The sequence below is a fragment of the Diuraphis noxia genome, unplaced genomic scaffold (assembly GCF_037042655.1).
Source record: "Diuraphis noxia isolate RWA-SAM2 unplaced genomic scaffold, SU_Dnox_SAM2 contig0001, whole genome shotgun sequence".
Classification (NCBI taxonomy): Eukaryota; Metazoa; Arthropoda; class Insecta; order Hemiptera; family Aphididae; genus Diuraphis; species Diuraphis noxia.
The window spans coordinates 63,277,351-63,291,526 of NW_028301711.1; the positions used below are offsets into that span (position 1 = coordinate 63,277,351).

Genomic DNA, 14,176 nt, shown 5'->3' on the forward strand with positions numbered 1-14,176 from the left:
TGATTAACGCGATTTGAAACGAATACCTTAAATTCGAGTTGAGTATTAATAATCCATGCTAACGCTACGGAGGAGAATCTGACCAAGCGAAAATGCCATCAATATTTAATCTGGAACTGAGAACACTGTAAACTCGATTCATCAAGCGGGCAAGCAACAATGCCCCACACAATTCTAATCGAGGAATTGATAGTGATTTAATAGGAGCCAGTTTGGTTTTTGCACACAACAGGAATACTTGGCTATTCGACATATGGTCCGACACCCGCAAATACACTAATGCTGCGTATCCCCTCGTTGAAGCATCACAGAAACCACATAACTGACATGATAGGCTTGGAAAAGTTTGACAAAATCTGGGGATCGAAATGGCAGACAATGAAGGTAACTCATCCAAGAATTTATTCCATTCCACTTCAATATCATTTGGCAACGGTTCATCCCAAGACACCTTAGATACCCAAATACGTTGCATTAAATGCTTAGCAAAAAAAATGACCGGGCATAAAAAACCAAGCGGATCAAACAATCGCGCAATTACAGACAGCACACTTCTCTTCGTTGAAACGGGCCGAGCCTTCAATTTGATGGTATAATTAAATACGTCTCCTCGTGGTTTCCATTGCATACCTAATACCTTGGGAATATTCTCATCGACAGAATCCATAGGGATTGATTCAACCAACCTATCTTCGGGAGAAATATTGGCCAGGACCCTATCGGAATTACTTAACCACTTTTTTAACTGGAAACCAGCCTGCCCTAAGATTTTCAATAATGACGATTGTGCCTGCAGCAACTCACCGACAGTGTCAGCACCCATAAAAATGTCATCTACATACGTCTGCAATTGTAGTGCATCTCTCACAACAAGATCGTCGTCGCAATCATTCTCGGCAATATATTTGATTACCCGTAAGGCTAAGAATGGTGCACAATTTACCCCATAAGTGACCGTATTTAGTTCATATTCCACTAATTCATCGGTATTGGAAGTTCGCCAAAAAATATGTTGATACGGTCGAAATTTGTCGTTTATCAAGATTTGGCGATACATTTTACACACGTCCGTGGTAAAAACAAAACGAAAGGTGCGAAAACGGAGCAAAATGTCAACAATGTCACGTTGTAATTTCACACCAGTATGCAAACAATCATTCAATGATCGACCAGAATAACACGAGGCCGATGCGTCAAATACTACTCGAACCTTAGATGTCTCCGCAGAATCCTTTAGGACGGCATGATGCGGTATGAAATACAATCCGGGACGAGTTGCTACGGACATGTGACCCAAGTTCAAGTATTCTTGCATAAAATTACGATAGGATTCATACAAAGCTGGGTTACTCCGCAATTTTGCTTCAAGGTTCAAAAATCGTTTTATCGCAAGTTGACGAGATCCCTCGAATACGTCGGGAGTCAACGGAAACCGAAAGGGCAAAGGTACGGAAAATCGGCCGTCTTCTAGACGCGACATCTGATCACGAAAAATTACCTCACACTGTCCTTGTTCTGTGAACTCGGTGGGGGCGGAATCGGGTTCTTCCACCTGCCAGAATTTAGCTAACGTGTTTTCCAACGAAACGGTCAATGAAACCAAACCACACAATGGATCGCGACCGGTTGAAGGAGAAACGGATCCTACGATTATCCATCCGAACACCGTGTTAAAAGCCGCTGGAAGTGCATCATCAATCACCACTTTGCCTCCTTCCATCACAGAGGGATATAAGTCAGCTCCTATCAAAAGGTCAATTGGCCCGGGCTGATCAAAGTTAGGGTCGGCCATGGCAAAATGGGAATAACGCTCCTTAATACTAGCAGACATAGGACGAGTTGGTATCGAATTGGTAATACTATTCAACACCCAAGCTGTCATGGGTATTTGTAGGGATTCATCATATCTGGGTGTCATCACACATCTAACCTGCCCAAGTACTCGTGGTACTTCAATACCTGAAATACCAGTGACAGCCGCGGTCCACTTATCAATTTTCAGCCCGAGGCGGGTCACACAACTAGAAGTCAGAGCCGAGATTTGGGAACCACCATCAATCAAAGCGCGCACGGAGCACATTGGACCTAAATGACTACGAATATGAACCAGTGCTGTCCCTAACATCACGTTCCTATCCGATACTACGCTGGTCATGGCGTTGGCACCATTACTCGGAGCCGGATAAACATTCTCGGTAGAATTTGACGTAAGAGCTGAAATATATAACAGAGAATGATGCTTATCGTCACACTTGGCGCATGGCTTAGTAACGGTACACTGTGACACGATATGACTTGCCGAAAAACAAGAAAAACACAAACGAAATTTACGCACTGCGTCGCGTCGATCTTTACCCGATAGACGTTTGAATTTAAAACACTTAGTGATAGTGTGGTTTGTACCCTGACAATACAGACATCTAAGCTTTTCTTTCGGCTGCGGTGCATCTACTCCAACTAATGCCACCCGAGAGGTTTTACTTGATTTGCCTCCCTGCTGATGACCGGACTTAACTGATACGCCCAAGGAAAATTCAGAATTTTCAAGAACCTGCACACGAGACTTGACAAAAGCCAAAAGTTGATATATGGTAGGGTATTCAGAATGATTGTCTGCCTCAAATAATTTCCTACAATAAAGTGGTAAGCACCGAGACGCCATGACGAATAAGATGAAAGCAGACAAATCGGGAATATTTAACGCAAACAGACTAGCACTAGCTTCATCAAACTTAACCAAAAAAGACGACAGCGTAGCTAATGTTTCCTTATCGGTGACTGGGGCACTTAATAATTGTTCAACCAATGCCGTTGCAAGCTGCCGTGGTTTATCAAATCTTTGAACTAACGTAGACCAGGCTAGACCATACATGTCACCTGAGACCGAAATACCCTTTATCGCTTCAGCCGCACTTCCCTGTATACAATTTAATAGATAATAATATTTCTCAATATCAGATAACCTAGTATTGTTGCCCACTAAAACAGAATAACGATCCCTGAATACTGGCCAATTGTGAATTGTTCCATCAAAGGAAGGTAACGGAATTTTAGGCAACCGAGCACCATAAGCATCTGGCATTAAGGGTGACGTGTCCGGAGTAGCAACAGAAATTGGGGCCTGCGGGGTCTGAACGTTCATACCGTCGACCGGTTGAGACTGTGAATTAACTGTGCATGGTACATTACAATCAGACATAGTGGCAGACTTTGAACTTAAAATCGTACGGTTATCACATTGATCGACCGCTACATGGATGGCGGCAATCATATCTCTAACTGACGGTTCAACGCTAGTGTCAAACTCACCTACTTTATCCAGGTCAATTAAAGCATCTAGCAGGGAATCATTTTCAACGTTAAATTGAGTCCATAAATTCTCTGTATCACGAGCAAGTCTTAAGAACTTAGGAACAAGGTCTGGAGAGGTAACAATAGTGCTAGAAATTTCAAATAAATTTTTAATATTAGTAACCACATTATTTCTTTTCATTTCGGCATGTATTCGGGCACGCTTAATGCGACTCGGGTCATCAACTTGATTGCCACCCGCCATAATTGATCAATAATTGAAAAAGAAAAAACCGGACCAAAATGGAAATCAAATTTCAACAAAGAAATAATTATATACTATTAAATGGTATACCCGTGTATACTCATCAACTATAATGTGATTACTAACAAACTTAACTCTTTTTGCAAATACCACAAAAACCTTAAGTACCTTACCTTAACAAAAAAAAATAACTATACCAAACAAAATGCAAAACAACAGCCATAAGGTAATAGTATCAACAGTACCAAGTACCGTACAATAATATTATAATATTTTATATTATAATATGATACAAAAATCATAAACATAGGCACAAGTAATCATATTATATTATATCACCATATATATATATATATAACAAAAAAATAAACAATTAATTATGACTAACAAGAGAAGCCCACAACCCAAATCTCCGTTTAACCACGCTCTGCTACCAAAATGTTGGATCAAGGCAATCCTTATTTACGGTTGTTACCTTGACACTGTATAAAGATAAAATTATATATATAATTTTAACTACTTTGCTAAACGGAAAATGACTAGGCTAGAGTGCTTGGATCATAAAGGATGATATTGTGTTGGGTTAACAATGAAAAGGAAAAAAAAACTGCCGATTGTATCGTAATTTGCAAATTATAATAATTAAAATACTTTGTTAAATTGAATATACAATATACGGCGATTAAAATATAACTATATATATACATTATAATATATGAATGCTAATATGCACGTAACAATGTGCAACAACTTATTGCCGGTTGATAAGGTTAGTTATTACTAATAATATAAAAGACCAAAACAATATTTACGACCTGCACCACCAGTTACAACCCACGAATCAGCCACTGACTTGGCTGTTCGGCACAACACACAGGACGCCGCTTGCACACGTTGACTTGATGCAACAACGCAGACCGGTGGTAATGGGCAAAATGGCGGCACGACAGACGACGCAGTACTTGATGGTGACGAGACACACCACGTGGCACACTGGACACAAAGAATCGCCGTAACCCAGACGGATACACGGGAAAGCAATAAAGGACCGCAATGGGACTTCTTTCCACACACGTCGACACGGTCACCGTGAACAATATGGCGACACGACGAACGATGCACACGGCGCAAAAAATGGCAAACGACGCCAAAATATATGGAATATAGATACCACAACAACGAGCTGACACACACACGGTCGCTTCGCCGAACAAAACAGAAGCGCTTATCAGGTCGGACGACAGCAATGATGTAGGGCTGCTAGTGCCGGTGTTCAGGGGTGCCAATGGCAACGCAGTGGCTGCAGCATGCTCGAACATACTCCCCCCTTGGAAGAGTCGTCTTACAAGAGTTGAAAAGCTGATGATACTTGTTCATGTGCGTTGACTCCAATTAGGGTAGACGTGTGGATGTCACCAGTGGTGACAAGTTTACAAAATTCAGTTAGAACCAAACCAACCGTTGACATATTTTTTTTTTTAACAAACAAATAACTAACATAACATATCATATAAACCTTAACATAACAAGTCATATAATAATGAACATAAAAATCATATACAAGTTAACAAATTAATTAGCATGAATCAAAAAACCTTCCTAGTACACTTGCCTAGTCACGGTCCTAATGAATTGGTTTAACCTTATAAATGTATTACCTTGTTCCCAAAGCTGGACGTGGTATAACAGAGATTACTGAGTTTGGGCACCCCAATTACTATTAAATTAGTACAAATAAAAAAAAAAAAAAAAGAAGAATAATAATATATGTTCGAGCAAGATTAAATTTAGCTTATAATACAATATGTTACAAAAAAAATAACACCCTTATGCAGAGGAATCCGTTTCAGTGGGTAATAATACCAATTTAACTACTGGACGAACCAACTCCCCCCCTGGAGTTTCCGTTCCCTACCTATGGCAGATTTAGTCTCATATGCATATTCAATTTATAGTATCGCTGAGACTACGTATGCCATTGCTTCTAGTTCATATGACGTTGCGCATTCCATCTATGAAAATCTGAAGAAATTACTCTATCAAACCCAAATTGATTTGGGATATATGTACTTTCCTACATCCGCGCGTTATATAGTAAATACCATACACATAATTAAATATACTCAAATAACAAGATTTGTCGCAACTATTCTCGTTCGTGGCCCCAATACCATCTTTGGCTCCGCTGCTGTCGCTAACGACGTCCAGATTCTTTTGGACGCCTCTGTTACACTTAGGAACGGCAGGTTTCCTAGTGGAGAGCTTTATTTCAACGTCGATGACCAGGATTTTCGTTTGGCTCTTAATGACCTGCTAAGACTCCTAGGACGCTATTACGATCCCGATCAATATTCCCACGCTGTTGCGACGTTAATAAGGTTAACATCCCTCACACAGTTAAATACTCACGCGGGCGAGCGTATCTTCGACAGGACTAATTTCGAAAACCACTTTGACCTCAGTTGGCGATCCTACGACGATCAATCGTGTCAGATTGAAATTGACGATATTTAAACCGACATTATGACTCCATTGACTTGCGCTTTGTGTTTGCTCACCGTCCTCGTTGTGTCTATTGTCTTCTACTTAGTCACTGCGATGGTGTTATTCACTGGTGCGCTAAAAGTGGCAGTCAATCAGACCCTTAACACCAGACCTGGCATTGCACCCGAAGGCGCCAATTGTAACCCTACTTACTCTTATGCGACATCTGAGTTTCAAAACGACTGCGTCACGGGTTTTATGGACCATGATTATCTCAACGTCACTATTACCTGTATGTGCGATTGTACGAACAAGTGGGCTTATAAGTATGCGCATCAGTGTGAGGTTCCTCGGCTTCACAAGCTCGGGTGTCGCTTCGGCGGCCCGCGTTGGTACGCCAACTGCTGGAACGCTCACCCGTTGATTGAGAGACGTTTTACGTATCTCGAAGATTTCATGGCATCATCCCTCCCCGTCAGTTTCGTTTTTAACTTTACTGACTACGCCTACGACATCACACTGCTTGGGGACCGTACTAATGCCACCACCCGTTCTAACTCGTCCACGCTTAACTTTGACTTACCAGCTGGTGCTCTTGTACATATTAAGGGTGTTCTACGCATGTCGTATGATTCACTCTCGTTTGACTAAGCGATTCTTTGACTTATCATTATTATTACGTGATTATTTTATTCCATTTGTTTATCTCAACTATATTATCATGTTTAAAATATAATTATGTTTTGTTTGAATTTGCTCGAGTAGAGCCATTTATTTAATGCAATCATTTGCGTTTGCTAATGTTAAATTTTTATTTTATTTGTTTCCACATCCATAATGCCCATATGGCCCCCTTTTTTATGAATATTATTATTATCAATTTCATTTACTTTAATGATGCACGATAGTTTTGTATGTTTATTAATCTCATTAAATTTAAAAGTTACTTATACTACATCTTCCGTTTCCCGTCACCTATAATAACACATATGTCTGCGCACAGATTGTCTAGACCTATTCCTCGTGGTCGCGTGTCTCTTGTTAACTCACATCGCTCGATTAGCACAGCCCGTTTTCGTGGTTTGTGTCTCATAGTACAGCAACCGGCGTGTGAGCACAAAGACACGTCTACCACTTATTTCGACACTTTCCCACCGTTAAAACATACCGATAGTCAATCTTCCTCCATTGAGATCATCTCCTCCACGGAATTGTCTCCTCGACCTCGGCCCCATATCATCACCAGAGCTCTCTCTAAAGAACAGTTGCCCAAGCCTAGACCGTTGAAGAGCACAAAATAAGATGCCGTACGGGTGGACTACTCAGCTTCTGGATTTCGAGGCCCACGGTTGGGTGGAAATTAGGACCTTTAAAGCCACTCTGAGGTCTATGGCCTTTAAGAATATGGTGGTTCAGGCCAATCGTGACGCCGCGTTGACTTCGTTGGAGGACATGGTCTGTCCCCCACCTTTCGACGTTAATACACGCTTCCCTGATCAGGCTATCTTCGTGGACCTTGACCATTCGTACAATTCTACTAGACTACGCGCTTTGGTTTCAGCCCTTTCTTATAAAGACCGGCAGAATGAAATGAATCGTGGTATATCCACACCTATACCTACGGTCGAAACCAAACTTATCAACAACATGTCTGACGCTCTTTTGTCATTCTCTTACGCTTGTAACGAAATGCGTCAAGCGCATGGAGGCTATGACATCGAGGACCAACACATATTCGGTATATACACTCGTGCCTCCTTTGAGGCGTCCACTTCTCTTATCTGGACTAATCCATAAACCTATTATATTTTATTAATCAGTCGTCAGTTTTAAAAATTTATCTGGCGGTTAGACTTCCTGCAATGGGGGTCCAACAAGCTAAACTACCATAATCTCTTCAATTCTATCGTGTATCATCTAAAACAATCTTAATTCCAACTTAAATTCTCCTAAAGATACAAAAAAAAAAAAAAAGAAAAAAAGAAGAATAATAATATATGTTCGAGCAAGATTAAATTTAGCTTATAATACAATATGTTACAAAAAAAATAACACCCTTATGCAGAGGAATCCGTTTCAGTGGGTAATAATACCAATTTAACTACTGGACGAACCAACTCCCCCCCTGGAGTTAAAAGACGGACTACACGGACAACCCCATCGTCTCCTGGTAAGAGTTCGACCACCCGCCCCAACTTCCATTGCAATGGTGGTGCCAAGTTGTCTTTGACAACAACCATGTCGTTGACGCACAACACTTTCGACGTGTTAGAGGTCCATTTGGGCCGTGCCTGCAGGAGATTGAGATACTCACTCGACCAACGACGCCAGAATAATTGGAAAAGCTGATGCAACATTTTCCACCTGGACAGACGAGAAATAGGGATGTTGATCACATCAAGAGTAGGAACAGCGCACAACGGCTGGCCAATCAGGAAGTGCCCAGGGGTAAGGCAATCTAAATCAGTTGGATCTGACGTTAGCGGTGTCAGCGGACGCGAATTTAAAACCGATTACACGCGCGTCAAAATAGTTAGGAATTCTTCCAAAGTCGTTACATGAGTCCCAATAGTGCGAATCAACAGAGATTTAGCGGACTTCACTGCAGCCTCCCAGATACCCCCGAAGTGAGGCGCACTGGGAGGGTTAAAATGCCAATTGCAACTAAACGACTTAATTAATCGGGGTTGCCCACTTTCGTGGTTGACCAGCGAACGTAATTGGCGAGCGGCGCCGACGAAATTAGTCCCACAATCAGAGTATACGTCCGAGGGCAACCCCCGCCTAGAAACAAATCTATCGAAGGCTGCAAGAAAAGCTTCGGTAGTCAAATCAAGTACGGGCTCCAAATGGACGCACTTAACAGACATACATATAAAAACTGCAATATAAACCTTGTATTGTCTAGGTTTACGAAGACTGACTTCTTTCATTGTTAACGGGCCAGCATAATCGATACCTACTTTTGTAAATGGACGACATTGCTGGACTCGACACGGGGGCAAATCAGCCATAACCGGATAAGGGTTTCGAGCTGAAAACCGGACGCAAATTACACACTTTACGATAACGTGCCTTATCAACCGGCGCACAGCCACGATCCAAAACTGTCGGGACACTACCGCAGTAATAACCCTTGGGCCTGCATGACATAGGACCTTATGCAAACGGTGCACAAGTAATAGGGACAAATGGGAATGACGAGACAAAAGTATCGGATGTTTCTGGTCGTCTGGGATGTTGGCGTTAGATAACCGACCACCGGCCCGTACCAGACCCTGTTCATCAACGAAAGGACAGAGATGTACCCACGGTTTCGAAATTTGGGATGACATAGCCAATTCACGACGCAACTGAGACAGATGGACGCATTGTGAGACTCGAGCGAGAACCATCAAAGACTCATTTAATTCAGATCGAGTAGGATAGGGACTCGTATATCTAGTAAAAAGCCGCGGCCGACATAGCTTAATAAATCGACGTATCCACGAAACAATGACTAACAAATGATCAAGAGACGAGTATCTATTAAACCATTCAGGCTCGGCGTTTGGCGCCCCGACCACGAGAACAGCCTGTCTAACCTCAGGTATACCATCGGACTCAAGAGATGGAATATGAGACACCCACGTCGTTGGTGGCTGCGTCAACATTTTAGGACCATACCAGTATAATTTCAAATCGATTAGCACCGACGGAGACACACCTCTAGAGGCGCAATCAGCGGGATTGTTTTGAGTGCTTATATGAGCCCAATGACAAAGAGGGATGAGTTGACGGATTTGATTAACGCGATTTGAAACGAATACCTTAAATTCGAGTTGAGTATTAATAATCCATGCTAACGCTACGGAGGAGAATCTGACCAAGCGAAAATGCCATCAATATTTAATCTGGAACTGAGAACACTGTAAACTCGATTCATCAAGCGGGCAAGCAACAATGCCCCACACAATTCTAATCGAGGAATTGATAGTGATTTAATAGGAGCCAGTTTGGTTTTTGCACACAACAGGAATACTTGGCTATTCGACATATGGTCCGACACCCGCAAATACACTAATGCTGCGTATCCCCTCGTTGAAGCATCACAGAAACCACATAACTGACATGATAGGCTTGGAAAAGTTTGACAAAATCTGGGGATCGAAATGGCAGACAATGAAGGTAACTCATCCAAGAATTTATTCCATTCCACTTCAATATCATTTGGCAACGGTTCATCCCAAGACACCTTAGATACCCAAATACGTTGCATTAAATGCTTAGCAAAAAAAATGACCGGGCATAAAAAACCAAGCGGATCAAACAATCGCGCAATTACAGACAGCACACTTCTCTTCGTTGAAACGGGCCGAGCCTTCAATTTGATGGTATAATTAAATACGTCTCCTCGTGGTTTCCATTGCATACCTAATACCTTGGGAATATTCTCATCGACAGAATCCATAGGGATTGATTCAACCAACCTATCTTCGGGAGAAATATTGGCCAGGACCCTATCGGAATTACTTAACCACTTTTTTAACTGGAAACCAGCCTGCCCTAAGATTTTCAATAATGACGATTGTGCCTGCAGCAACTCACCGACAGTGTCAGCACCCATAAAAATGTCATCTACATACGTCTGCAATTGTAGTGCATCTCTCACAACAAGATCGTCGTCGCAATCATTCTCGGCAATATATTTGATTACCCGTAAGGCTAAGAATGGTGCACAATTTACCCCATAAGTGACCGTATTTAGTTCATATTCCACTAATTCATCGGTATTGGAAGTTCGCCAAAAAATATGTTGATACGGTCGAAATTTGTCGTTTATCAAGATTTGGCGATACATTTTACACACGTCCGTGGTAAAAACAAAACGAAAGGTGCGAAAACGGAGCAAAATGTCAACAATGTCACGTTGTAATTTCACACCAGTATGCAAACAATCATTCAATGATCGACCAGAATAACACGAGGCCGATGCGTCAAATACTACTCGAACCTTAGATGTCTCCGCAGAATCCTTTAGGACGGCATGATGCGGTATGAAATACAATCCGGGACGAGTTGCTACGGACATGTGACCCAAGTTCAAGTATTCTTGCATAAAATTACGATAGGATTCATACAAAGCTGGGTTACTCCGCAATTTTGCTTCAAGGTTCAAAAATCGTTTTATCGCAAGTTGACGAGATCCCTCGAATACGTCGGGAGTCAACGGAAACCGAAAGGGCAAAGGTACGGAAAATCGGCCGTCTTCTAGACGCGACATCTGATCACGAAAAATTACCTCACACTGTCCTTGTTCTGTGAACTCGGTGGGGGCGGAATCGGGTTCTTCCACCTGCCAGAATTTAGCTAACGTGTTTTCCAACGAAACGGTCAATGAAACCAAACCACACAATGGATCGCGACCGGTTGAAGGAGAAACGGATCCTACGATTATCCATCCGAACACCGTGTTAAAAGCCGCTGGAAGTGCATCATCAATCACCACTTTGCCTCCTTCCATCACAGAGGGATATAAGTCAGCTCCTATCAAAAGGTCAATTGGCCCGGGCTGATCAAAGTTAGGGTCGGCCATGGCAAAATGGGAATAACGCTCCTTAATACTAGCAGACATAGGACGAGTTGGTATCGAATTGGTAATACTATTCAACACCCAAGCTGTCATGGGTATTTGTAGGGATTCATCATATCTGGGTGTCATCACACATCTAACCTGCCCAAGTACTCGTGGTACTTCAATACCTGAAATACCAGTGACAGCCGCGGTCCACTTATCAATTTTCAGCCCGAGGCGGGTCACACAACTAGAAGTCAGAGCCGAGATTTGGGAACCACCATCAATCAAAGCGCGCACGGAGCACATTGGACCTAAATGACTACGAATATGAACCAGTGCTGTCCCTAACATCACGTTCCTATCCGATACTACGCTGGTCATGGCGTTGGCACCATTACTCGGAGCCGGATAAACATTCTCGGTAGAATTTGACGTAAGAGCTGAAATATATAACAGAGAATGATGCTTATCGTCACACTTGGCGCATGGCTTAGTAACGGTACACTGTGACACGATATGACTTGCCGAAAAACAAGAAAAACACAAACGAAATTTACGCACTGCGTCGCGTCGATCTTTACCCGATAGACGTTTGAATTTAAAACACTTAGTGATAGTGTGGTTTGTACCCTGACAATACAGACATCTAAGCTTTTCTTTCGGCTGCGGTGCATCTACTCCAACTAATGCCACCCGAGAGGTTTTACTTGATTTGCCTCCCTGCTGATGACCGGACTTAACTGATACGCCCAAGGAAAATTCAGAATTTTCAAGAACCTGCACACGAGACTTGACAAAAGCCAAAAGTTGATATATGGTAGGGTATTCAGAATGATTGTCTGCCTCAAATAATTTCCTACAATAAAGTGGTAAGCACCGAGACGCCATGACGAATAAGATGAAAGCAGACAAATCGGGAATATTTAACGCAAACAGACTAGCACTAGCTTCATCAAACTTAACCAAAAAAGACGACAGCGTAGCTAATGTTTCCTTATCGGTGACTGGGGCACTTAATAATTGTTCAACCAATGCCGTTGCAAGCTGCCGTGGTTTATCAAATCTTTGAACTAACGTAGACCAGGCTAGACCATACATGTCACCTGAGACCGAAATACCCTTTATCGCTTCAGCCGCACTTCCCTGTATACAATTTAATAGATAATAATATTTCTCAATATCAGATAACCTAGTATTGTTGCCCACTAAAACAGAATAACGATCCCTGAATACTGGCCAATTGTGAATTGTTCCATCAAAGGAAGGTAACGGAATTTTAGGCAACCGAGCACCATAAGCATCTGGCATTAAGGGTGACGTGTCCGGAGTAGCAACAGAAATTGGGGCCTGCGGGGTCTGAACGTTCATACCGTCGACCGGTTGAGACTGTGAATTAACTGTGCATGGTACATTACAATCAGACATAGTGGCAGACTTTGAACTTAAAATCGTACGGTTATCACATTGATCGACCGCTACATGGATGGCGGCAATCATATCTCTAACTGACGGTTCAACGCTAGTGTCAAACTCACCTACTTTATCCAGGTCAATTAAAGCATCTAGCAGGGAATCATTTTCAACGTTAAATTGAGTCCATAAATTCTCTGTATCACGAGCAAGTCTTAAGAACTTAGGAACAAGGTCTGGAGAGGTAACAATAGTGCTAGAAATTTCAAATAAATTTTTAATATTAGTAACCACATTATTTCTTTTCATTTCGGCATGTATTCGGGCACGCTTAATGCGACTCGGGTCATCAACTTGATTGCCACCCGCCATAATTGATCAATAATTGAAAAAGAAAAAACCGGACCAAAATGGAAATCAAATTTCAACAAAGAAATAATTATATACTATTAAATGGTATACCCGTGTATACTCATCAACTATAATGTGATTACTAACAAACTTAACTCTTTTTGCAAATACCACAAAAACCTTAAGTACCTTACCTTAACAAAAAAAAATAACTATACCAAACAAAATGCAAAACAACAGCCATAAGGTAATAGTATCAACAGTACCAAGTACCGTACAATAATATTATAATATTTTATATTATAATATGATACAAAAATCATAAACATAGGCACAAGTAATCATATTATATTATATCACCATATATATATATATAACAAAAAAATAAACAATTAATTATGACTAACAAGAGAAGCCCACAACCCAAATCTCCGTTTAACCACGCTCTGCTACCAAAATGTTGGATCAAGGCAATCCTTATTTACGGTTGTTACCTTGACACTGTATAAAGATAAAATTATATATATAATTTTAACTACTTTGCTAAACGGAAAATGACTAGGCTAGAGTGCTTGGATCATAAAGGATGATATTGTGTTGGGTTAACAATGAAAAGGAAAAAAAAACTGCCGATTGTATCGTAATTTGCAAATTATAATAATTAAAATACTTTGTTAAATTGAATATACAATATACGGCGATTAAAATATAACTATATATATACATTATAATATATGAATGCTAATATGCACGTAACAATGTGCAACAACTTATTGCCGGTTGATAAGGTTAGTTATTACTAATAATATAAAAGACCA

At 41.3% G+C, this 14,176-nt stretch overlaps 3 protein-coding genes across 3 annotated transcripts; all 3 read right to left on the bottom strand.

Annotated features, from left to right (window-relative positions):
* Positions 1-64: 64 nt before the first annotated feature.
* Positions 65-3,556, bottom strand: LOC149061230 (uncharacterized). Its single transcript, XM_089230889.1, has one exon. It carries the CDS (start codon positions 3,554-3,556, stop codon positions 65-67), a length of 3,492 nt encoding a protein of 1,163 aa, XP_089087015.1.
* Positions 3,557-8,553: 4,997 nt separating this feature from the next.
* LOC149061231 (uncharacterized) lies at positions 8,554-9,693 on the bottom strand. The gene has a single exon (XM_089230890.1). The coding sequence runs from the start codon at positions 9,691-9,693 to the stop codon at positions 8,554-8,556; it is 1,140 nt and encodes a 379-aa protein (XP_089087016.1).
* A 194-nt stretch (positions 9,694-9,887) lies between these two features.
* LOC149061232 (uncharacterized) lies at positions 9,888-13,379 on the bottom strand. Its single transcript, XM_089230891.1, has one exon. The coding sequence runs from the start codon at positions 13,377-13,379 to the stop codon at positions 9,888-9,890; it is 3,492 nt and encodes a 1,163-aa protein (XP_089087017.1).
* Positions 13,380-14,176: the final 797 nt, after the last annotated feature.